Source organism: Rhinatrema bivittatum, chromosome 3, assembly GCF_901001135.1.
Source record: "Rhinatrema bivittatum chromosome 3, aRhiBiv1.1, whole genome shotgun sequence".
Lineage (NCBI taxonomy): Eukaryota > Metazoa > Chordata > Amphibia > Gymnophiona > Rhinatrematidae > Rhinatrema > Rhinatrema bivittatum.
Window position 1 is genome coordinate 241,424,530 of NC_042617.1, and position 27,136 is coordinate 241,451,665.

At 44.2% G+C, this 27,136-nt stretch overlaps 1 protein-coding gene across 3 annotated transcripts in view; it reads right to left on the bottom strand.

Annotated features, from left to right (window-relative positions):
- Window positions 1-27,136, bottom strand: part of MAP4K3 (mitogen-activated protein kinase kinase kinase kinase 3) — a 1,052,401-nt gene that overhangs the window by 195,125 nt on the left and 830,140 nt on the right. For all 3 annotated transcript variants that reach the window (XM_029594354.1, XM_029594353.1, XM_029594355.1), the window contains 2 exons: window positions 14,214-14,335; window positions 13,392-13,433 (listed from right to left, as the gene is read on the bottom strand). In XM_029594354.1, the coding sequence (XP_029450214.1) occupies window positions 13,392-13,433; window positions 14,214-14,335 (164 nt within the window). The remainder of the gene's footprint in view (window positions 1-13,391; window positions 13,434-14,213; window positions 14,336-27,136) is intronic.

The following is a 27,136-nucleotide window of genomic DNA, read 5'->3' on the forward strand; positions in this document are numbered from 1 at the left end:
AGGATAAATATACAGAAGACTGTCCCCAATCTGGGGAGAAGGTGTCTGAGGCTAGTCTGAAGTCTCCCTTCTGGAGCAGAAGTTCAAAACTTTTCTGTTCAGAGGAGACACAAACATCTAACATCTATCCCACTTGCAAAATATCTGGTTTGCTACTCTCCTTTCTGGGAACAATCCATGAGGTTCCAGGATGAGACTTGATCTATCTGCCAGGACATTTTCATTTGACCTCCAAGTATGTGGCCCTCAGGAACATTCTGTGAGAAATGGCTCAGCTCCACATATGGAAAGCTTCTTGACACAGGAAGTTGAAATCTGATCCTCTTAGCATGTTAATGTAGTGAAGGTGAGCTGCCATCACGGTCAGGCATTTTGTAAAGATCCATGGGACAGATATTAGCCCAAATGGCAGAATGTGGTATTGGAAGTGCTGTTTTCCCACTATAAATTGGAGACACTTCCAGTGGCTGGAGAAGATCTCAATGTGAGTATATGCATGCTTTAGATCGAGGGAGCTAGCCAATCCCCATTTTGCCAGGGAAACCATCTTGAACTTTTTCTTTTCAGAAACATGTTCAAAGCCCTTAGGTTCAAGGGTGGGATGGAATCCACATTTTCTTTGTAATCAGGAAGTACCAGGAGTAGAATCCCCCACCCTCTCTGCCCTAGTGGAATGGGCTCGACTGCTTTTGTTGTTAAGAGGAATGAGAGCTCAGACAGAAGTACTTCCTGATGTGCTCCTGCAATGGAGTCTGAGAGCAATTTGGTAGAGAACTCAGGTTTAATTTGCCTGCAAATGATGGCGAAGAAGCCGTGGTCTGAGGTTACACTGGGCTACCTGTCTGCATGGAACCACAGACTGCCTCCAACTGGAAGACCTGTCACCACAGATACAAAGGACTTGGCTATGCTTCCTTCAATCCAGTCAAAACCCTGTCCCTGAAGTTGACTGAGGTGCTGGCTGGGGGCTTTGAGGCCCTCTGTTGCCTTGGATGGTTACAAGGGGATTGCTGCTAATGGGACTGAGATAGGGGAGGATAGTGTCGCTTCGGGCGGAAGAAAGATTTCTTGGAGCCAGATGTCGAAGGCTTCCTGGACTAGAACAGGTCCTGAGTAATAGTAGCAAGATGTTGGTATGTCGTTTGGTGGTCATGAATTTGGGCCACTGCGTCCTTCACCTTATCTCCAAAGAGATTCTTTCTTGTTCATGGCAGATCAGCGATTCTTTCCTGCAACGTCTGATGGAGATCTGCCTCGAAAACATCACTGATCAAGCGGACTCTGTGTTTTCCAGTTCTAGACCCTGTTACACCAGCAACTGAAGGGTGTACTGCTGTTAGTGAGGAAGCTGCTCAGCCATTTCCTGCACTTGCTTCAGGATGTGAAAATTTTGAAAAAGGATGTGAAACTGCAGAGTTCAAATTGTGTACATTACTTTTTACATTTTAGAGCTTGTTTACTAAATCCCTATGCAACATCACATAAGAGGCAGATCGACTCCTGGGGAACAATGAAAGACTTACTTTGATTGCATTTCATCAGTACAAAGCACCTATTGCTGTGACTGTACAGCTATACATTTATATCAGAAACCCTCTTCATGGATGAATATAGATGAAATTTTGGTACAAACCAGGGTTCAAATCCCACTGACATTCCTTGTGACCTTGGACAAGTCACTTTACCCTCAGGTACAAACTTAGAATGTAATCCCTCTAGGGATAAAGAAATACATGCAGTACCTGAATGCAATCTGCTCTTAAGTGCAAAAAGGTGGAATACAAATCAATAAATAAAATAATAATAAATACATAAATATACTGGCCCAAGAAGAGCTGGTAGGCTGCTATGCATGTCATGAGCACAGCTCCCTGAAACACTTTCCTCCCAAGACATCCAAGGCCCTCTGATCCTTCTCCAGGGGCATTGAGGAATGGGTCCAAAGGCACTTGAGCTTAACAGCAGATTCAACCACAGGCGATTGGTGTAGCAGATGTTGCTTCTCAAATGCGGGGGCCTTTTGGATGAGATATAGCATTTGGATGAGATATAGCATTTGAAGGAAAAATATCTTTTTCCTCCAAATTCAGTTTCCCCTCAGACACCCCCTCCCTGTTTGCATTGCCATGTATCAACTTTTCCTTCGCTCTTTCTCAGCGTTGTTAGAAACTTAGCGTTGTTATAATATCCTAATGGTCTTTTCTTAAGTTGAACATTAATTGTAAAGCACTGCTGCTAATTGCTACCTGTTGTAGCGCTGCTGCTAAAATATTGTTAAATGTGAACTGACATGATGTTACTAAACGAATGGCAGTATATAAAGAACCTCAAATAAATAAATAAATAAATAAATAGCTAGCACATCCGCTTTCCCACATCCTCATTAGCAACTGCAGGAGGATCTTGAGTACTGGGACTGCCACATTTTCCTTTGGAAGCTCCATGTACTGGAGAATATCCAGCATTTGTGCCGGATATCCTCCTCTGTCTGTACAATAAAGGAGATGGCATCTGCCAGCAACCTGACAAAACCTGTGAAGGAGAGCTCTTCTTGAGGAGATTTCCTTTTTTCATCAGGAGGAGATGGATCATAGAGAAAGCCATCCAATTCATCGCAATCTGAAACACCTGAAAAACCTTCCTCCCAGGGGTCAAAGGGACCCTCATCCTTACTGTCATAGGCAGAGGACGGGTCCTGAGGCGCTCAGTCCTTGGCCAGCAGAATAGGAAATGACTTGGCTGGCTGGGTGGGCCTGGACTATGAGGCTGCTCTTATTGCCCTGGAAAATTCCTCCTCCAAGGAACCGGGAATTACCAATGGACAAGTTAGTGACAGCCTTGATGCTCCGATGCTGCTCCAGGAACCAACATTGGTGAAGGTGTCTGTAGCACTCCGAAAAGCAAGTGCAGAGATTCAAGCAGCAGCTCAAGGACAGATAGGGCTAGGCCTGGTGTCATTGGTGCCCTGACGCAGAAGCCTTGCACTGCCTTCTCCACTGCCTGTTGCACTCCTTTCTAGCTCTTCCTCGATGATCGCCAACGTCAAGACTGACTGGGATATAGGTGGTGTGGCCAGTGAATGATGACAGACTTAACTGACATCTCAGAGATATGGTGGAAGGAGGATAACCAATGGGACAGTGCTATACCAGGGTACAAATTATATTGCAATGACAGGGAGGAGCACCCGGGAGGCGGTGTGATGTCCGGGATGGCATAGAGTTCAACAGAATAGACATCCTACATGAGACTAAATGCAGAATCGAATCTTTATGGGTAGAAATCCCTTGTGTGTTGGGGAAGACTACAGTGATAGGAGTATACTGTCTACCTGGCCAAGATGGTGAGATGGACAGTGAAATGCTAAGAGAAATTAGGGAAGCTAACCAAATTGGTAGTGCGGTAGTAATGGGAGATTTCAATTACTCCAATATTGACTGGGTAAATGTATCATTAGGACATGCTAGAGAGATAAAGTTCCTGGATGGAATAAATGACAGTTTTATGGAGCAATTGGTTCAGGAACCGATGAGAGAGGGAGCAATTTTAGATCTAATTCTCAGTGGAGCACAGGATTTGGTGAGAGAGGTAACAGTGGTAGGGCCGCTTGGCAATAGTGATCATAATATGATCAAATTTGAATTAATGACTGGAAGGGGGACAATAAGCAAATCCACGGCTCTAGTGCTAAACTTTCAAAAGGGAAATTTTGATAAAATGAGAAAAATAGAAAAAAACTAAAAGGAGCAGCTACAAAGGTAAAAAGTGTGCAAGAAACATGGAGATTGTTAAAAAAAAAAAATACCATCCTAGAAGCACAGTCCACATGTATTACACACATTAAGAAAGGTGGAAGGAAGGCAAATTGATTACCGGCATGGTTAAAAGGGGAGGTGAAAGAGGCTATTTTAGCCAAAAGATCTTCATTCAAAAATTGGAAGAATCATCCAACAGAAGAAAATAGGATAAAGCATAAGCATTGGCAAGTTAAATGTAAGACAGGCTAAGAGAAAATTTGAAAAAAAGTTGGCCATAGTAGCAAAAACTCAGAAAAACTTTAAAAAATATATCTGAAGCAGAAAGCCTGCAAGGGAGTCGGTTGGACTGTTGATGATTGAGAGGTTAAAGGGGCACTTAGAGAAGATAAGGCCATCATGGAAAGATTAAACGATACTAATCTGGCAGATTAAAATATCCAACGAGCAACACTTCTCCAATCTTTCTCACCCTTTAGAAGACTTTGATCACATATATGTCCGGTTCTTCTGTTTGAGAAAGAGGCCTGTAGATCACAACAATAAAAATGGAAGTACCATCTTCATTTACTAGGATGGTCCATAATATTTCTTCTCTATCCCACATCTCTTGCAATTCAGTTGCTTGAATATTGATTTTGACATAAAGAGCTATTCCGCTTCCTTTTCTGTCCTTTTTATCCTTCTTAAATAAGTTATAGCCTGGGAGGACTGTATCCCAATCATGAGATTCAATGAACCATGTCTTCCTAACAGTAACAATGTCCAATTCCTCCTTCACCATTAGGGCCTGCAAGTTTGAGATTTTATTGCTCAGACTACGAGCATTTGTGGTCATAGCTTTCCAGCTGCTCTTCTTAGTCACCTTTTCTGCTTTCTTGAACTGACTTTGTTACCCTTTCTTCCCACTTCCTGTATTGCTTGGGGGTGACCTGACAATTTCACTGCCACCCTTGCTCTCTAGTTTAAATGCCTGATAAATGTATGATCGGAATTTCTCACTTAGCATACTTTCCTGCCACAGACAAATGTAGGCCATTCCTACCATATAAACTTTACCTTAATTCTCCATATTCTCAAATTTTACTGTAATAAGAGTACACCTATTATCTCTTGTCCTAATCCCGTTTTTAAAAACCTTTCTTTAACTCACTCATGAGCTGCTAATATTACATTCAAGTTCTGTATATAACAGTATGATGCCTGCAAGAAGCTCTAAGAATTAACAACACTCTACTCAACTTTAATTAGATTTATAATGGTGGACTGATTAAGTGGGAGGTTTTTCCAAACCTTTAAACAGTAATATCACTTCTGGAATAAAATCAAAATGAAAGGGAATCTTAATGATTTTATTTTAAATTGTGTTTTTTGGCAGCACTGCTCCTTTAAAGGACTATGTGCAAGAAAATGTGCAAAGAAGCAATCTAACTTTCCGTTTGTTCAAATTTTGGAATTTTATCTGCTTTTCAGTTTCATGATGTGTTTATTTTAGCTGATTGTGGAGTAGTCTAATGGTTAGAGCAGGCTATGAATCAGGGAAGCCAGTGTTCAAATCCTACTGCCACCCCTTGTGACCTTGGACAAGTCACTTCACCGTCCATTATCTCAGGTACAAATTTAGATTATGAGCTCTCTGGGCCAGATTTTCAAAGGGGTGCGCGCGTATCTTATGCCCAAACTCCCCCTGCGTGCGCCGAGCCTATGTTGAGTAGGCTCGGCGGCGCGCGCAAGTCCCAGAGCTTTCCTGGGGGGGTGGGGGGCATTCTGGGGGCGTGGCTGCGGCCTCCAGACCAGCCCCCAGACCGAACCCTGATGCGCCGGCGGCCGGCCCAACGCATGCAAGTTACGCCTGCTTTGAGCAGGCGTAACTTGTACAACAAAGGTGGTGGTGGGGGGGGTTTTTAGCAAATGTTGCTTACCTGATGTAACAGGTGTTCTCACAGGGCAGCAGGATGTTAGTCCTCACAAATGGGTGACATCGAGGATGGGGCCCAACCACGGAAAACTTCTGTCAAAGTTTCAGGAACTTTGACTTGCCCCTACTGGGCATGCCCAGCACGGCACTAACCCTGCAGCCAGCAGGGGTCTCCCTTCAGTCTTGTTTCAAAGCTACAGGCAGTGCCGAAAAGAAAATAAAAACGAACCCAACACCGCGGGGTGGCGGGCGGGTTTCGTGAGGACTAACATCCTGCTGTCCTGTGAGAACACCTGTTACATCAGGTAAGCAACATTTGCTTTCTCACAGGACAAGCAGGATGGTTGTCCTCACAAATGGGTGAGTACCGAGCTAAGGATGTCCTGACTTGCACCAAATGTACCCAACGGCGTGCAACAGGCACAACAACTGGGGAGGAATTTGGTAAGGACATCCACACCCTACCGGGAGGTGGAAGGGTGTTGGTACATCAAGTTGGAAAAAGGTTACGCAAGACAGATTGGCCGAAGATGGAATCCTGTCTTCCAGCTTTATCCAAACAATAGTGGGCTGCAAAGGTATGGAGGGAACTCCAGGTTGCAGCTTTGCAGATGTCAGGAAGCGGCACCGATCGAAGGTGAGCTACTGAAGTCGCCATGGCCCTCACAGAGTGTGCCTTAACACGGTCTTGGAAAGGAATGCCAGCTTGCTGATAGCAGAAGGAAATGCAGTCCGCCAACCAGGAGGAAAGAGCCTGCTTACCCACAGGTTGTCCTAACTTGTTAGGATGGAAAGAGACGAATAATTGACTGCTCTTCCTGTGAGAAACTGTACGGTCTAGATAAAAAGCTAGAGATCGTTTACAGTCTAGGGTATGCAGAGTCTGTTCCCCTGAGTTGGAGTGGGGCCTGGGAAAGAAGATAGGTAGTATGATGGATTGATTGATATGAAACTCCGAAACTACCTTAGGTAAAAATTTAGGGTGAGTGCGGAGTACCGCCCGGTCCTGCAGGAGTTTAGTGTAAGGCGGATAGGTAACTAGGGCCTGTAATTCACTAACCCTGCGAGCTGAAGTGATAGCCAAAAGGAATAACACTTTCCATGTGAGATATTTTAGGTCACAGGAGTGCAGAGGTTCGAAAGGTGGTTTCATAAGGCGACCAAGAACCAGATTAAGGTCCCAAGATGGGGCCGGAGGGCGTAAAGGTGGCTTCAAATGGAGCAAGCCTTTAAGAAAACGGGTTACCAGGGGTTGTACTGAGATAGGACACCCCCGATACCTTTATGGAAGGCGGCTACCGCACTAACATGCATTCTAATGGAAGAGGTTTTTAGACCTGATTCTGATAGATGCCATAAATAGTCCAAGAATTTAGAGATTGGACAGGAAAGGGGGATCAAGGGACTGAAGTGCACCATGACGTGTACCGTTTCCATTTGTAAGAGTAAGATTTTCTTGTGGAAGGCTTTCGTGAAGCGATCAGGACACGAGAAACTGAATCCGAAAGGTTAAATGGCTGAAGGACTAACCTTTCAACATCCATGCCGTCAGTGACAAGGCTTGGAGGTTGGGATGGAGGAGGCATCCGTCGTTTTGAGTGAGCAGATGCGGGTCCGTTCCCAGAGGAATGTGTCTGCGGATGGAGAGATCCTGTAGTATGGGAAACCACACTTGGCGTGGCCAGTGCGGTGCTATCAGGATCATAGTTCCTCTGTCCTGACGCAGCTTCACGAGAGTCTTCGACAGAAGAGGAAGTGGAGGGAATGCATAAAGCAGACCGGTTGTCCACGTGAGGGAGAATGCATCCCTCGGCCGAGAGTGCTGGCTCCGAATGAGAGAGCAGTAATTGTCCACTTTGTGGTTCTGAGGGGACGCAAAGAGGTCTATGTGGGGATAACCCCACTTGTGAAATAGAGAGGTCGCTACCAAGGGATTGAGTGACCACTCGTGTGGTTGGAAGACACGGCTCAGCTGGTCTGCCAATACATTGTCCACTCCCGGGAGGTAGGTGGCTCTGAGGTACATGGAGCGGGATAGGGCTTCCGCCCAAATCTGCGCAGCTTCCTGACACAGAAGGAAGGAGCCTGTGCCTCCCTGCTTGTTTATGTACCACATGGCCACCTGGTTGTCTGTTTGAATTAAGATTGCGTGGTTCGATAGGCAATCTTGAAAGGTCCTGAGAGCATAGAGGATTGCTCGCAGCTCCAGGAAATTTATCTGGTGTTTGGCTTCCTCTAGTGACCAGTATCCTTGAGTTTGCAGATTGTGTAGATGGGCTCCCCACCCGATGTTGGAAGCGTCGGTGGTGAGGATTATCTGGGGATCTGGTGGAAGAAAGGAGAAGCCCTGTAGGAGGTTGCATTGATTTGTCCACCAGGCAAGAGACAGACGGAGTGCGTCGGTGATTGTAACAATGGAGGACAGAGGCTGAAGAGCTTGAGTCCATTGTAGTCGTAGAGTCCATTGTGTGACTCTCATGGCCAGACGGGCCATGGGAGTTACTTGAACTGAGGAGGCCATATGTCCTAGTAGAATGAGGAATTGGCGAGCCGTGGCTGTGTGTTGAGACCGCAGCTGGCGAGCTAGGGACACTAGAGTCTTGGCCCGTTGATGAGGGAGGAAGGCTTTTGTTTGTAAGGTGTCCAAGTCTGCCCCAATGAAAGATAAGGTCTGAGATGGGACCAAGTAGGATTTCTCGTAATTGACAAGAAATCCTAGAGAGAGCAAAGTATGAATTGTTAGGGTCAGGGAGGACCGAGCTATTTGCTGGGTTGGGGCCCTGATTAGCCAATCGTCCAGGTAGGGGTAGACGTGGACACCTTCCTTCCTGAGGAATGCTGCTACCACCACGAGGCATTTGGTAAAGACTCGTGGTGCGGACGCCAGGCCGAAAGGTAGTACACGGTATTGGTAGTGGTTTCGGCCTACTAGAAAACGCAGGTATTTGCGATGAGATTCTGTGATCGCAATGTGGGTATATGCGTCTTTCAGGTCTAGAGAGCATAGCCAATCCCCTCTTTGCAGTAGAGGGAGCAGCGAGCCCAGGGTTACCATCTCGAACTTCTCCTTGGAAAGGTACTTGTTGAGGGCCCGTAGGTCTAGGATTGGACGAAGTCCTCCTGACTTTTTTGGTATCAGGAAGTACCTGGAATAGAACCAGAGTCCTTGTTGTAAGGGAGGAATGGGTTCTATAGCGTTTGACTGTAGGAGAAGAGAAACTTCCTGCTCTAAAAGAACAGAGTGATCGGTGAGTCTCCACGCCTGCAAAGGTGGGGAGTCGGCAGGAAGGGATAGGAAGTTGAGGTGGTAACCCTGTGCAATGATTGCTATCACCCATTGATCTGTGGTGATTTGATGCCACTTTTCTAGGAAGTGGCACAGCCGTCCTCCTACCGGTATAGCTGGAAGAGGGGTTTGGCAACTGCTCTCTAAGTGAAAGTCAAAAACCCGCCGCAGGGCCCGGTTGTGGAGCTGCTGCAGGCTTTTGTTTACGAGTCTGGCGAGGCTGAGTCTTATGGTAAGACCGTGCAGGCCTAGGCTTGGTTGATGGGGGATAATACTTTTGTGGCCTAAAGAAAGACTTCTTGGAGTCCTTTCTAAAGGGCTGTTTAGAAGGCAAGTCAGGAGGAATGGATGAGAGCTGTTTAAGTGTCTCATGATGATCCTTCAATTCAGCAACAATTTGTTGAATTTGCTCACCAAACAAATTATCCCCTAGGCAGGGTAAATCAGAGAGCCTGTCCTGAACTTCTGGACAAAGGTCGGAGGATTTAAGCCAAGCCCAACGTCTGGCAGAGATGGCCGTAGCAGAAATTCTAGTGGAAGCATCAAAGATGTCATAGGCTGTTCGTATTTCATGCTTCCCAGCTTCAAACCCTTTATTTAGAAGGGATTGAAGCTGTGGCTGGAACTGTTCAGGCAAGGCATCAGTGTATTCCTGCATCTGTTTCAGGATGACCCTATTATGAGTCATATAAAGTTGATAAGAAGCTATTCTGGAAATCAGCATAGCTCCATGATATACCTTCCTACCTATACTATCTAGGAATTTGTTTTCCTTAGTAGGAGGTATGGAAGAGTGTGGCTTTAGTCGCTTAGCTTTCTTTTGAGCTGATTCTATGACTACAGAATGATGGTCTAACTGAGGATTTTGAAAACCAGGTGCTGACTGTACAAGATATGTAGAGTCAGCTTTTTTGTTGACCGGGGAAACAGATCCGGGAGATTCCCAATTCTTTTTAAGAAGGTCTAGAAAAACCTGGTGAATGGGAATAGAAGTGATGACTTTCGGGGCATCCAAAAATTGGAGCAATTCCATCATCTGGTGCCTGTCATCTTGTTCGGATTGAAGTTGGAATGGGACCAACTCTGACATTTCCTTCACAAAATTTATGAAAGAGAGGTCCTCAGGGGGAGAACGCTTTCTACTCTCCGCAGGAGAGGGAGGTGAAGGCAAATCATCGGTGTCAGTAGAGGTATCATCACCCCAAATATCATAGAGATCTGGATGATGACCTGCAGGACCTCGATGGGGCTGAACACCTGAAGGCCCAGGTTGAGGTTCCGAAATATCGAATGGAATCACCGGAGGCATCGAGAAAATCCTCGATGGAATCGGTGCCGGTGTAGGCATCGAGGGAACCGGTATCGGTCTCGATGGAATCGGTGTCGGCATCGGAAACCTCGGTGGAGCAGAGGTGCGTATCGCCCCCGAAGAAGAAATCGGTGGCGAGGGACGACCTGGCATCGATTGAACAATTCCCGAAGGGGGAATTCGATACGGTGTTTCTCCGCTTGATGATAAACCTGTCGGTGACAGCGGTCTTACAGGTGTCGGTGACTGAGGTATCACCGGTGGAAGGGCTGTCATGAGCGCCTCCATCCGGTGTAGCAGCGGTGCCAGTGCTGCTGCAATCGGCTCGGTGACCGGTTCCACTCTCGGTGCCGGAGGAGTCTGGAACCGTAGCATCGCTTTGTCGATGGCCTCCTGGACCAGCCGGTCCAGTTCTGCCCGGAGACCAGGGGTAACAAGACCCAGCTCGACGGGAGAGGGAGGCTGAGGCTGAGCCGGAGGGACCACCGTCACCGGTGGGATCGCAGCTCCCAAACCCTGAGGGGGTGAGGGTTGCCTCGGTGCCTGCGAAACAGTAGTGGACGGTGCCACTTCTGATCGAGACTTTTTTGGCGGTGGCTTGGTCGGTGCTGAGGTCGATGACGTCGATTCTTCGACAGGCAGAGACTTATGACGTCGATGGCGATGTTTTTCTTTCTGATCCCCTCGATCATCAGGGGAAGGAACTGGAGTCGATGGCCGCGAAGTCATTGATGGCGGACGGTCACCGAAGGGTTGTCGATGATGATGAGACCTCGACGGTGCCGGTTCCGATGACGTCGATGCAATCGATGGCGTTGGGGTACGAGCTTGGAAGAGGAGCCCCATCTTCTCCATTCTGGCTTTGCGACCCTTTGGTGTAATTAAGGCACATTTGGTGCAAGTCAGAACATCATGCTCACTCCCTAAACACAAAACACAGACTCTATGAGGGTCTGTGATTGACATAGTTCGGGTACAATTCGACGGAACCCCGACGCCATGGCGAAAAGCCAAACATTTAGCCACGGGACTGTCGAATGCCAACGGGCCTCAAGGGCCAAACTAGACGGAAGTCGACCAAACGACGGCAAAAAACTTACCGAAGTTCCGCGGACTGAAAAATTTGTTGAAGGGAGACCCCTGAGGGGCAAATTTTTCTCAAAATTAGTTATTCAAAATTCCTGTCAGGAACGTGGTTAAGAGCTCTTCTACCGCGTGGCTACTGCTGCGCGGAACAAAGAAGACTGAAGGGAGACCCCTGCTGGCTGCAGGGTTAGTGCCGGGCTGGGCATGCCCAGTAGGGGCCAGTCAAAGTTCCTGAAACTTTGACAGAAGTTTTCCGTGGTTGGGCTCCATCCTCGATGTCACCCATTTGTGAGGACAACCATCCTGCTTGTCCTGTGAGAACAGCATAGACATGTTCTGTTGCTTTCCTCAAGCTTCTACCATATGCTAGTTCAGGGTTGTTGTGACAACTCCTTGGAAAGTACAATAAAGATAGTAACATGGGGAAGGCTCGTTCCATTCACAAATATAAAGGCTACTTTTATAAGCTGCCCACAGAGTTATGCATCAAAGGTATATTCTGCATTTGTAAGATGATTGGGGTGGGAGAAGGCATCAGAAGACGTTACAGCATTTTATGTATTGTTCCAGCTGAGGCCTGGCACATTTCTGAGGAAACTGTGACTGTGTAACCAGTGCCACCACCAGTGCTTGAACAGAAGACTTAAAAGTCAATGTTGCCTAGGACTGGGGATATTTGCTGCCTCTCCCTCTCCAAGCCCTTCATGGCTGGACTCGCACACAACTTGAGACTGAACCTAACTTTGGCAATGGATTACCAAAAGCTCTGTCCTTTGTATTCTTTTCCTTGCTATCACACGTGGAAGGCATCAATCAGAAAGTCATTGTGCCATACATCTGCCTTGGACTAGCTCCTGACTCACATGGGCCACTGATGTTTCTATAACCTCTACTCTGTCAGTTACTTCTCTCAGTGTGTGCTTGGACCTACTGCTGCCTCACCTCCTCTGCCTCAACCTGCCTTGTCACTGGGCTCTAGTACTGCACCCTACTGTTCTGTGAACTTAAACAATGTAATTTTAATTGTTTAAACAGGTACATTTAAAATTATTCACACCCTTAGTTTGCCTCAGTTAATACACAGAAATATAAGCTGTCCCCTACGGCAGTCTGGGGGAAACTTGAGACTACATGACATTTAATATGTAAAACCTAACTTTCTTGGATCATGTAGAAAAATCACCTGCTCTAAAATTTCATGACCTGGATTTAAGTGTTCTCCTTATTGAGAAATATTCTATTATCACTGCTTGACCTAACGTTCAGGACATCAATATAACAGGCTGTTCACATCTTTTTATACAGTCCAGAATCTAAGTAATTATGACCAAAAAGATTTAGAAATTACTACTTCCAAATTTTTCAAGAACACTTCTAAGTTATATTTGAAATAGCATTCAGCGGTTACATGTTTTTTTAAATTTTTACTGAGTGAAAAAAAAGAAATTAACATATTAACAAAAGTTACACATACATGAGGTCCCACTCCACTTAACATGTTATGATCACATAGTAAAACCATCAAATATTTCTCCCTTATAGGTATATACTAAAGCACGTAACCTTAAAAGTAATAAAATCTTACACTTTGCATTTGAAATAATTAAAAAAACGTTTCATGTTTCCTACATTGGGATAATTATCTTTCATCTTAAAGATAAGTTGCTCCATAGCAAACATATTCCATTAATTTCGGAGGGAATTCCATTGTTTTGCCACTTTGGATTTTGCTGCCAGCCGAATTCCTCTTCTGTTGTATTATTGGGGCATAAGTTAAATTCATTTGTAACTGAAAATCATAGCTAGCTCTTTTGAGAGCACAATACCATGAAATGATCTCAGCCCAGTAAATTTTAATTTTGGACATGTCTACCATACATGAAAAAAGTACCCATCTCCCCACAACTACACCAGCAGTCAGGAGAAGGTTGAATACTGTATGTTTACAGGAATATTTTAACCGGAACTTAGACAACAGTGCAGTAAAACAATAAACCAATGCTGCAATTGCTCTTTTTTTCAACACAAAATACTTACATGCACTTTAGGTGTTGGAGGAAGACCGTTACTAATTGGTTTCTGAAAATAAATTGTACAGTTTTACTTCTAGGTTACAATACCTATATTGCTTATGAAATGTACTGAAAGCTAAGCAATTAGTGTGAAGGTTAGTTGTCGGAAACATGTTACTTGCTATGATTACAAAAAAATATTTTAAGATACATTTAATGGACAAGAGACAAACTTGTCTACTGTTACAGAACTAGTCTGATGAATCTGACAAGTCATCATTAATAGTACACTCATGACTACTTTAGCACTGACAAAAAATGTCAGTATTTGGCAAGTAACTGCCAGTCCCAGTATTTAACCATTTTTTTCCCATTAACATTGCTGCAGTGAGGGTGTTTCCCCATCCCCTCCCCAAAAAGTTATCCTGTTGATTTGACTGTACAATAGCAATCTTACTGTCTGTATATAGCTCCAAATAAGCACTACACAGTTATTTCAGTTAGAATGGGTACTCATGTTATCTGCCTCAAAGACTGAACAGCTGAGCTACCCATATTGGAAACAAAATTTCAAAAAATGTACTTCAAAAAGTTATAATAAAAGAACTACAGAAATGCAGTTCAACCAACTGTACTATCAGAACATGTGCACCAATTCCTTCCAATGTCCCTTCCTCACCTTCATCAACCAAGAGTAAAATATATTCCAGATAATCAACATCACTTGATCTCTCAACCAAAAGCACTCAGCATGAACGTTAAGATTTTGCTATTATAGGTTTCTGTCATTCTATAAAGCATTTTAATAAATTAGTTTTTATTTTTTTTGTTATTGTTTGAAACAAACCGGTATGTCTTTCTTGTCTTTCCGTGGTGGAACACCTGGTGGAACAGTATTTCTGCTTTCACTCTGTTGAAGTGAAGAACTATCTCTGTCTCCATTTAACTGTAAAGAACCAACTCCATTACCTTAAAAAGAAATATAGTAAATCAATATTATTTTACTTTACTTTTTAATTAAAAAGCATTAATATAAAAATAAGCATATTACATGTTACAAATATTGCAATCACTTTTATGTAATGAAAAGTGTGGAACATTTTTGCTTCTGACAATAAGGATACCAGTGTAATTGCTGTTCTCTGAAGAAAGCATATTGAGAGTTACACTCATGGATCAACTGCAGTAACCAACAGTTCTATGCCACATGGGAAGAACATAAGAACATGCCATAGCGGGTCACACCAAGGGTCCATCAAGCCCAGCATCTCATCTCCAACAGTGGTCAATCCAGACCACAAGAACCTGGCAAGTACCCAAAACCACGTCTATCCCATGTCACTGTTGCTAGTAATAGCAGTGGCTATTTTCTAAGTCAACTTAATTAATAGCAGCTAATGGACTTCTCCTCCAAGAACTCATCCAATCCTTTTTTAAACCCAGTTACACTAACTGCACTAACCACATCCTCTGGCAACAAATTCCAGAGTTTAATTGTACACAGAGTGAAAAAGAACTTTCTCCGGTAAGTTTTAAATGTGCCATATGCTAACTTCATGGAGTGCTCCCTAGTCCTTCTATTATCCGAAAGAGTAAATAACCAATTCACATTTACCCGTTCTAGACCTCTCATGATTTTAAAGACCTCTATCATATCCCCCCTCAGCCATCTCTTCTCCAAGCTGAACAGTCCTAACCTATTTAGTGTTTCCTCATAGGGGAGCTGTTCCAGCCCCTTTATCATTAAAGCGATACGTAATCTAGCGATTACGTATCGCTTTCTTTTGCTTTTCATTGTTTTCAATGACCTTTTTACCACTCTTCAGTTGCTATCGTTTTAAAATATCTTTCCTGTCCTCCAGCTCCCATGTTTTTCGCTCCCTGTTTGATGTAATTTTTACCTTCTATATAGTTGTTAATTGGTTTCCCCTGTTCTATTGTAAACCGGTACGATAAGACCGCGTCTTGAGTATCGGTATAGTAAAAGAATTTAAATAAAATAAAATAAATATTTGCAATTCTCTGTACCTTCTCCATCGCAACTATGGGCCGGATTTTAAAAGCTTTATGTGCATAGAGTGCCTTACGCATGCTGGGCCTATTTTCAAAAGGCCCGGTGTCGCGCGTAAAACCCTGGGACACGTCTAAGTCCCGTGGCTTTACTAAAGGGGCGGTCCGCGGTGGGGGCGGGGTGGTCCAGGGGCAGGGCAGGTGTGGGGCCAGAGGACTCTGACACAGTGGCCTTTTGCCGCTGTGTTGGAAGATTGTGTACTGGCAGGCTGCCGGCAGGCGCAAAAGGTTTGTTAAGAGTTTTGGGGGGGTTAGAATAGGGCTGGGAGGAAGGTTAAGGGAAGGGGTAGGAAGGTTAGGAGGAATGGGGGAAGCCTATGGGCGTTGGTGTGCGTAAGGTGCACTAGTGTGTACCCTCTTACGTGCGCCGACCCCCGAATTTATAACTTGCATGCGCAAATTATAAAATCGAGCATACATGTGCGCGCGCCGGGTAGCATACGCACATGTACGCTCGCGCATACATCTGAAAAACTACCCCCTATATCTGTTTTGAGATGTGGCGACCAGAATTGTACAAGTATTCAAGGTGCGGTCTCACCATGGAGCGATACAGAGGCATTATGACATCCTCTGTTTTATTCACCATTTCCTTTCCAATAATTCCCAACATTCTGTTTGCTTTTTTGACTGCTGCAGCACACTGAACAGATTTCAATGTGTTATCCACTATGACGCCTAGATCTCTTTCTTGGGTGGTAGCTCCTAATATGGAAACTAACATTGTGTAACTATGGCATGGGTTATTTTTCCCCTATATGCATCACCTTGCACTTATCCACATTAAATTTCACCTGCCATTTGGATGCCCAATTTTCCAGCCTCACAAGCTCTTCCTGCAATTTATTACAATCTGCTTGTGCTTTAACTACTCTGAATAATTTTGTATCATCTGTAAATTTGATATCGTCACTCAATGTATTCCTTTCCAGGTCATTTATAAATATATTGAAAAGCATGGGTCCCAGTAGAGATTACTGAGGCACTCCACTGCCCAGTCGCCTCCAGTGAGAAAGTTATCCATTTAATCCTACTCTCTGTTTCCTGTCTTTTAGTCAGTTTGTAATTCACGAAAGGACATCGCCACCTATACCATGACATTTTACTTTTCCTAGAAGCCTCTCATGAGGAACTTTGTCAAATGCCCTCTGAAAATCCAAATACACTACATCTACTGACCTGTGTTTACGTTAAAATAAATCATATCTTCACACAATTGTTTAAAAGCAAACCCATGGTATGAAGTTTAAATGCAACTGACCCACATTTTTATTTCTCTACTTCTACCAAAACATTCTAAATGTCCCACCACACAGCCTTCTGCATATTCATTCTGACACTGTGACGCATAGTTAACTTACTGACAAAGCACTTTACCTACCTGATCAAACAAAAACCTCAAAACTCTTACATCAGCAGAACTATACAATTCATTTTAAAAGGGACTCACTCCCAGGTTTTTTTTTTCTTTCTTCTCAAACACATTCCTAAGGGGGGGTCACCTCCTCTCCTGCCAAACAACTGTTACACTCAATGAAGAGGTTAGTTAAGTGATAAAGCACTTTACATTGTGCTAAAATCTCTTCACAAGAAACTCTCATTAATAACACAAGTCTAAAAACTTAGATGCAAATATGAGCATCTCTACATTAATGGTGGGAAATAGAACCAAAAAGCTAAGAGAAACAGATAAGTATAAGAAAAAATGTGTGAAGCTGGCTGGGCTGGTTGTTCTTCTTCTATGTTTACAATAAACATAAGAGTCCTTGTGGCCAGCAAGGGCTACATCACTCAGCCCTGTACCTTGAGGGGGAGGGGGGGAGAAGAAAAACAGCATAGAACTGAAAGATTCCTTTCTCTGTTTAATAAACTGCAACAATTAAGTCAAATTATCTACATATTTATTAACCCCTTCAAAAAAGGGAAGATTTGTGAGGCAAGACTTGCCTTGGGTAAAGCCATGCTGACCATTTCATTAAACCATGTCTTTTCTATATGTTCTGTGATTTTGATATTCAGAACACTTTACACTATTTTTCCAGGCACAGACATCAGGCTATCTGGTCTGTAGTTTCCCGGATAGCCCCTGGAGCCCTTTTAAAATATTGGGGTTACATTAGCCACCCTCCAGTCTTCAGGTACAATGGATGATTTTAATGATAGGTTACAACTTTTTACTAATAGATCTGAAATTTCATTTTTGAGTTCCTTCAGAACTCTGGGGTGTATACCATCCGGTCCAGGTGATTTACTACTCTTCAATTTGTCAATCAGGTCTATCACATCTTCTAGGTTCACCGTGATTTGGTTCAGTCCATCTGAATCATTACCCATGAAAACCTTCTCTGGAATGGGTATCTCCCCAACATCCTCTTCAGTAAACACCAAAGCAAAGAAATCATTTAATCTTTCCGCGATGGCCTTTAACCCCTCGATCATCTAACAGTCCAACTGACTCCCTCACAGGCTTTCTGCTTCGGATATATTTTAAAAAGTTTTTATTGTGAGATTTTGCCTCTACAGTCAACTTCTTTTCAAATTCTCCCTTAGCCTGTCTTATCAACGTCTTACATTTAACTTACCACGCTTATGCTTTATCCTATTTTCTTCTGTTGGATCCTTCTTCCAATTTTTGACTGAAGATCTTTTTGCTAAAATAGCCTTTCACCTCACCTTTTAACCATGCCAGTAATCAATTTGCCTTCCTTCCACCTTTCTTAATGTGAGGAATACATCTGGACTGTGCTTCTAGGATGGTATTTTTTTTGTTTAACAATGTTCACGACTCATGTACACTTTTTACCTTTGTAGCTGCTCCTTTTAGTTTTTTCTATTTTTCTCATTTTATCAAAGTTTCCCTTTTGAAAGTTTAGCACTAGAGCCGTGGATTTGATTACTGTCCCCCTTCCAGTCATTAATTCAAATTTGACCATATTATGATCACTATTGCTAAGCGGCCCCACCACAGTTACCTCTCTCACCAAATCCTATGCTCCACTGAGAATTAGATCTAAAATTGCTCCCTCTCTCATTGGTTCCTGAACCAATTGCTCCATAAAACTTTCATTTATTCCATTCAGGAATTTTCTCTCTCTAGCATGTCCCGATAATACATTTACCTAGTCAATATATATATTATATTTATAGTCAATAAAGACCTTAAACTAGCTTCTCTAAAACCGCTCTTAAAGAAACCTAATCTAGACCCCAAGGACCCCAACAACTTTCGCCCAATTTCCAATCTTCCATTTATTGCCAAGATAATGGAAAAGCTGGTCAACACTCAACACTCCAACTACATTGAAGATCACAAAATACTTTACCCCTCACAATATGGATTCTGTAAAGCTTTAAGCACAGAAACTCTACTCATATCCCTGACAGACCATATCATCATGGGGCTAGACAAAGGCCAATCCTTTCTACTTATTCTTTTAGACCTTTCGGCCGCATTTGATACCGTCAACCACTCCATCCTACTCAATCAACTGTCGAACATAGGAATTTCGGGAACTGCACTATCATGGTTCAATACATTCCTCAGCAAGAGGCTATAAGGTCAAGATCCATAATAAGGAATCTTCCCACTATTCTTCATCTTTAGGAGTTCCTCAGGGCTCCTCCCTCTCCCCTACACTTTTTAATCTTTACCTTGTTCCGCTTTGCCAACTGCTAACCCACTTGAAACTAACTCACTTCCTATACGCAGACGATGTGCAGATCTTGATCCCCATTAAAGAAACCATCACCAAAACTCTTGAATTTTGGGAACTCTGCCTTAAAGAAATCAATCTCCTTCTCACGAGTTTAAACCTGATATTAAATACGGCTAAGACGGAACTTCTTATCTCACCAGAAAATAGCAACCCATCTCCGTGTCCTCCAACCAATCCACTTACCACCCAAACAAGGGACTTAGGAATAATTATCGACAACCGTCTTAACTTAAAATCCTTCATTAAACAAACTACTAAAGACGGATTCTATAAACTTCAGGTACTTAAAAGAATCAAACCGCTCCTTCACGTGCGAGACTTCAGAACGGTCCTTAAAGCAGTTTTCTTTTCTAAGATAGACTACTGCAATTCTATCTTACTAGGTCTCCCTTCCGCTTCCATTAAACCCCTTCAGATGCTCCAGAATTCAGCTGCGAGAATTCTGACTAACACCAGGAGAAGAGATCACATTTCTCCCACTCTCAAGAACTTGCACTGGTTGCCAATACACTTTAGAATTATCCACAAATCCATCACTATCATCAACAAGGCTATCCATCACCAAGCAACGCTCGATCTACAAATACCACTCAGACGACACACATCCACCAGACCCATCAGAGAAGCCTACAGAGGATCACTCCTCGTTCCCCAAACCAAAACCACTCACCACCTAACTTTCAGAGACCGAGCCTTTTCCACAGCCGGACCTTCACTATGGAATTCTATTCCTCCGGATCTGAGACAAGAACCATGCCTACCTACTTTTAGAAAAAGGTTTAAGACTTGGCTATTTAAGCAAGCCTTCCCAGATCCCAATTGAAGGACAGCAACATCTTATAAGAGACTTCACAATATAATGTAAATAATTAATCCTAACTGCTCGGTTATCTTACTCTAATTATCTCCCCAGTTATATGATCCTTGTTGTATTGTAACTTTAAGATCTCTTTGCACTTGTTTATGTTCCGTTCTTTCGTTCACACCCCCTTGTTATATGTAAACCGGCACGATGTGGTTTCTAATCACGAATGCCGGTATAGAAAAACTCTAATTAAATAAATAAATAAAAATAAATACTGGGGTAATTGAAATCTCCCATTATTACTGCACTACCAATTTGGTTACCTTCCCTAATTTCTCTTAGCATTTGTTTCACCATCTTGGCCAGGTAGACTGTAGTATACTCCTATCACTATACTCTTTCCCAACACACCATTGGTTATTCTCCTTCCACCATGTCTCTGAGATGCCAGTTAAGTCTATGTCATCATTCACTGCTATACATTCTAATTCGCCCATTTTACTTCTTAGACTTCTGGCATTAGCATACAAACATTTCAAAGTTTGTTTTTTGTTTGTATTTTCATTCTGCTTTTTAACTGATAGGGTTAAGTTAGAAGTTTTTAGTCAGGTGAGTTTTTAGTTTCAAGCACTTGGACTACTTTTCTTAATATTGGAAACTCACTGTTCGGGTGCCCTAATTCTAATGCATCATTAGTATCCTTTGAAGATAACTCCCTCCGAACCATGCGCTGCTGAGCGACTGTCGGCTTTACCCCTTTGTTCTAGTTTAAAAATTGCTCTCTCTCCTTTTTAAAGTTTAGCGCCAGCAGTCTGGTTCCATCCTGGTTAAGGGGGAGCCCATAGCTTCGGAAAAGACTTCCCCTTCCCCAAAGGAACATAAGAAATTGCCATGCTGGGTCAGACCAAGGGTCTATCAAGCCCAGCATCCTGTTTCCAACAGAGGCCAAACCAGGCCACAAGAACCTGGCAATTACCCAAACACCAAGAAGATCCCATGCTACTGATGTAATTAATAGCAGTGGCTATTCCCTAAGTAAACTTGATTAATAGCAGTTAATGGACTTCTCTTGCAAGAACTTATCCAAACCTTTTTTGAACCCGGCTACACTAACTGCACTAACCACATCCTCTGGCAACAAATTCCAGAGCTTTATTGTGCGTTGAGTGAAAAAGAATTTTCTCCGATTAGTCTTAAATGTGTTACTTGCGAACTTCATGGAATGCCCCCTAGTCCTTCTATTATTCAAAAGTGTAAATAACTGAGTCACATCTACTCATTCAAGACCTCTCATGATCTTAAAGACCTCTATCATATCCCCCCTCAGCCGTCTCTTCTCCAAGCTGAAAAGCCCTAACCTCTTCAGCCTTTCCTCATAGGGGAGCTGTTCCATCCCCTTTATCATTTTGGTTGCCCTTCTCTGTACCTTCTCCATTGCAACTATATCTTTTTTGAGATACAGCGACCAGAATTGTACGCAGTATTCAAGGTGTGGTCTCACCACGGAGCGATATAGAGGCATTATGACATTTTCTGTTTTATTAACCATTCCCTTCCTAATAATGCCCAATCTTCCAGTCTTGCAAGGTCCTCCTGTAAAGGTCCTCCTGTAATGTATCACAGTCTGCTTGTGATTTAACTACTCTGAATAATTTTGTATCATCCGCAAATTTGATAAAGTCACACGTCGTATTCCTTTCCAGATCATTTATATATTGAAAAGCACCGGTCCAAGTACAGATCCCTGAGGCACTCCACTGTTTACCCTTTTCCACTGAGAAAATTGACCATTTAGTCCTACTCTCTGTTTCCTGTCTTTTAACCAGTCTGTAATCCACGAAAGGACATCGCCTCCTATCCCATGACTTTTTAGTTTTCGTAGAAGCCTCTCATGAGAGACTTTGTCAAACGCCTTCTGAAAATCCAAATGCACTACATCTACCGGTTCACCTTTACCCACATGTTTATTAACCCCTTCAAAAAAATGAAGGTTTGTTAGGCAAGACTTCCCTTGGGTAAATCCGTGATGACTGTGTTCCATTAAATCATGTCTTTCTATATGCTCTACAATTTTGATCTTGAGGATAGTTTCCACTATTTTTCCCGGCACTGAAGTTAGGCTCACTGGTCTATAGTTACCCGGATCGCCCCTGGGGCCTTTTTTAAATATTGGTATTACAATGGCCACCCTCCAGTCTTCAGGTACAATGGATGATTTTAATGATAGGTTACAGATTTTAACTAATAGGTCAGAAATTTCATTTTTGAGTTCCTTTAGTACCCTAGGATGCATACCATCCGGTCCAGGTGACTTGCTACTCTTTAGTTTGTCAATCTGGCCTACTACATCTTCCAGGTTGACAGTGATTTCGTTCAGTTCGTCTGACTCATCACCCCTAAAACCATCTCCGGAACCGGTATCTCCCCAACATCCTCATTAGTAAACACGGAAGCAAAGAATTCATTTAGTCTTTCTGCAATGGCCGTATCTTCCCTAAGAGCCCCTTTAACCCCTCTGTCACCTAATGGTCCAACAGACTCCCTCACAGGTTTCTTGCTTTGGATATATTTTAAAAAGTTTTTATTATGAGATTTTTGCCTCTATGGCCAACTTGGGAGGAGGAATAGCCTAATGGTTAGAGTAGTGTACTATGAACTAGTCCTGCTGTCGCTCCTTGTGACCTTGGGCAAGTCACTTTACCCTCCATTGCCTCAGGTACAAAAAAAACTTGGATTGTAAGCCCTCTGGGGATAGGGAAATACCTACAGTACCTGAATGCAAACCGATGTGATATCTTGATTGAGATAGAATGTCGGTATATAAATATAATAATAAATAAATAAACTTCATTTCAAATTCTCTCTTCGCCTGTTTTATCATTGTTTTACACTTAACTTGACAATGCTTATGTTTTATCCTATTTTCTTCAGATGGATCCTTCTTCCAAAGGTTCCCCAGTTCTTTACAAAACTGAATCCCTCTTCCTTGCACCATCATCTCATCCACGCATTGAGACTCCGGAGCTCTGCCTGCCTCTGGGGAGCTGCGTGTGGAACACGGAGCCTTTCAGAGAATGCTACTCTGGAGATTCTGGATTTAAGCTTTCTACCTAAGAGCCTAAATTTGGCTTCCAGAACCTCTCTCCCACATTTTCCTATGTCGTTGATGCCCACATGTACCATGACAGCCGGCTCCTCCCCAGCACTGTCTAAAATCTTATCTAGGTGACGCGTGAGGTCCGCCACCTTCGCACCAGGTAGGCATGTTACCAGGCGATCCTCACGCCCAGCAGCCACCCAGCTGTCTACATTCCTAATAATTGAATCAACAACTATGATGGCCAACCTAACCCTTCCTTCCTGGGCAGTAGCTCTTGGAGACACATCCTCGATGCGAAAGGATAATGCAGCAACTGGAGAGCAGGTCCTTGCTACAGGATCCTTTCCAGCTGCACCAAGTTGATGCTCTCCAAACATGAGACCTTCCTTCAAGGCAGCACCAGGGCTGCCAGTCTGAAGTTGGAACTTGGCTACTATGTCCCTGAAGGGCTCATCTATATACCTCTCTGTCTGCCTTAGCTCCTCCAGGTCTGCCACTCTAGCTTCCGGAGAGGGGACTCATTCTCTGAGAGATAGGAGCTCTTTGCATCGGATGCACACGAACAACTTCTCACTGGCAGGTAAAAAATCATATATGTGACACTTGATGCAAAAGACTGGGATGTCCCCCTCTTGCTGCCATCATCTCAAATGTGTTCAGTTCCTAGTTAGGTTTTAGGTTGCTATGGGAGTGGGAATGTGTCTAATTACCATCCTTTAAATGAATTAGTAAATTCGCTCTATGTCTGTAGTGGCCTAGAGGGGAATGATCAAACTCTCAATAAGGTGTGGGAAATTCGTGAAGTGAAGTTAAAAGGCTGATTTTTTTTTTTTAGTGTGAAAGTGGCACCTGCCTATAAATTTAAGGAAGAGCTAGGGGAAGGTGGGTGGGTGGGTGAGGGGAAATACGAACACACTAACCTCTGCTTATTAGCTGCCTTTCTGACTATTAAAAGCACAAACACACTAAATAATATACCCCAATAGTTTACTTCACCCCAATACTTAAAAAAAAAAGCAAAACTTAGATTCCCTTTCAGCCACCAGTAAGGTGATGCTCTCCTCTCAGGGCTCCCACTGGATTCAGACCCCTATCATGCATTACCATCAAGTTCTATAATATAGAGAGCTATAAAGCTAAACAATCAGCTTATGTCAATCTGGCCTTGATGGACAGAACTCAGTCTATACCAACCTGCTGACACTAACACCATTTCCTAGGACGTTGTAGCCAGCCAGTACCCCTTTCTTCACCTTTTGCTTTGTCCTTATCTATATCCTTGCCTCTGCTCTAAAGAGATTATAGCGTTGTATGTTACTAATACTGCAACCTCACTTTGTTCCTACTACTGTTTTAGACTATAACAGGAGAACAGACTATTAAGTCCATCCAGTCTGTCCACCCTCACCCCTGGGTGCAAAGCCACAGACTCCAACTGATTACTAGCCCTCCCTTCACTTCACCACTAGGGAACCACTGTGCTTATTCGATGCTTTTTGGAATTGTATTTCTGTGTGTTTCCACCACCTCCTGTTGGAGTCCACTCCATACATCCACCACCCTTTTAATAATGTTGAGATTACTTACCTGATAATCTCCCTTTCCTTAGTGTAGACAGATAGACTCAGAACAAGTGGGTATAGTGTGCTCGTGCTAGCAGTTGGAGACGGATCTGACGTCAGCACGGGTACATATACCCCGACAGGAAGTGAAGCAACTCAGTAATCTTCCTTGCAAAAGCTGTTATGGATATATGTGTACTGACGATCAATGAATTAGTGAAACAGGATTCCCCTGACCGATTGATAGTAGCTGGAGACCGCCAGTGCTTCCAACCGGAAGGAGTCGACACCTGGTAAAGTGGATGCTCTTATGTAAGAAAATGACATGGATCACCTTGAATCGGTGAAACCCATGTACATTGGCAGCCGGGCGGGATGCTGAGTCCATCTGTCTACACTAAGGAAAAGGAGATTATCAGGTAAGTAATCTCAACATTTCCTAGCGTGTAGCCAGATGGACTCAGAACAAGTGGGATGTACAAAAGCTTTACTCCCGGACTGGGCGGGAGGCTGTGTTACGGCTATGCCTGCTATGTAGCCGCCTCACCACCAGAGGTCCTCCACGAGCATGTCCTTCTGGCTGGCCCACTCCTTCCTTCCTGTCTACTCTATACACCAGTCTTGTCTTTATAACCCTGTCTAGCAGTACCATCGGCGCTTCAGCATCGAGCTCCTCTGGGCTCCCTGCTCTAGCCTCCCGTGCTTGGCCTTCGGGCCTTCTGTCCGGTTCTGTATTGCCTTGCTTGCTGTGTGTGGCCTACGGGCCCTCTGCCTTCGATGTGTGTGTGTGGCCTACGGGCCCTCTGCCTTCGATGTGTGTGTGTGGCCTACGGGCCCTCTGCCTTCGATGTGTGTGTGTGGCCTACGGGCCCTCTGCCTTCGATGTGTGTGTGTGGCCTACAGGCCCTCTGCCTTCGATGTGTGTGTGTGGCCTACGGGCCCTCTGCCTTCGATGTGTGTGTGTGGCCTACGGGCCCTCTGCCTTCTGTGTGTGTGTGGCCTACGGGCCCTCTGCCTTCTGTGTGTGTGTGGCCTACAGGCCCTCTGCCTACCGTGTGTGTGTGGCCTACAGGCCCTCTGCCGCGCTTTGCTGCCTTCGGGCCTATGTGTTTCATGTTCATTGTCAGTGCTGTCCTGGTTTGTCTGTACCGTTCACTGTCAGTCTTGTTTTCTCATCTCAGTCACTTATACCTCCAGCTATTATCACTCTTACCTGCACGCTTCCTGAATTCATCCTTACCAGCACTCAGTTCCAGTTTCCTGTACACCTGTACCTGCATTCACATTCACACATACCTCCATGCAGTACCAGTACTCAAGTTCACCCTTACCTACATGCATCTGATATTAGGTATCCCCAGTCAGTGTGAAACTCCTTTTGCCTATTCCACCTTCCCACTTGCCCATAGGGTTCATTCATTCCTGCCTGCACCAGCCAGCATCTGGACTCTTCTGCAACCCTGCCTCTCTCCACCCGGAGACACCCCTGTTAGTGGTGTTCTCGACTCCTGACCGGAGCCCATTCCTGACAGTATGCTGAAGCCATCTATTTCTGGTGAGAGAGAAAGGACTCTGTATGCAGACGGTGAGTCTCCATGGTTTTTTACCTGTACCCTCTGTCAAACCTTAAATTATCCATATTACCAGAACTGCTTAGCTTGTCAGCTTTCTGACCAGGAACATTGGGTTTGCAGTAATTGTTTGAAAAGAAATGTTTCAGTCTACCAGCAATGCTTAAATTGCTCTGCTCCTACACCAGGATGGTGGACTTGCCCTTGTCTTCCGTGTTTGTTGCCTCCAGGCAAACCCTGCCCCCGCTGCACAGCTAAGGGGCCATCCGTTTCTCTCCATACCTCAGCCAGTTCGTTTACACTATGTTCTACTTCTGGCACAACTAACAAGGTTTCCACTATTGGCACCTTGCAAACTCAGGTTTCCAACACATTACTTCATAAAACTTATAACCAAGAGGCGAGTCATTTTTCAGAAAAACCAAAAACTCACCTGATAAGACGTCTTTGTCTTCCACGCTAGAGCCTCAGAAGCAGGAGGAACTAATTAAGCGTAATAGAACTCTGCTTCCCACAGCTGCTCATCAGTCACGGCTAACAAGCACCTTCCCAAGACGGCCCAAACCTGCCTGTGCCTTCTCTAAACTGCTCCTCCAGAAACAAAATCAGGAGCTTCAGACTTTGGCTCGAGGTATCAAGCCCACGGCAGTACAATCTGTGTCTTCCATGCGCACTACTTCTAACCTTGCTGGTCTGCCATCTAAGCCTGCTGTTTTGCCCCAAGAGGGGTCCGAGCCTGCTGCATCGCCCCGAGAGGGGTCCGAGAGCCTGCTGCATCGCCCCGAGAGGGGGCCGAGCCTGCTACATCGCCCCGAGAGGGGGCCGAGCCTGCTACATCGCCCCGAGAGGGGGCCGAGCCTGCTACATCGCCCCGAGAGGGGGCCGAGCCTGCTGTATCGCTTCTAGAGGGGTCCGAACCTGTTGCATTATCCCGGGAAGGGTCCGA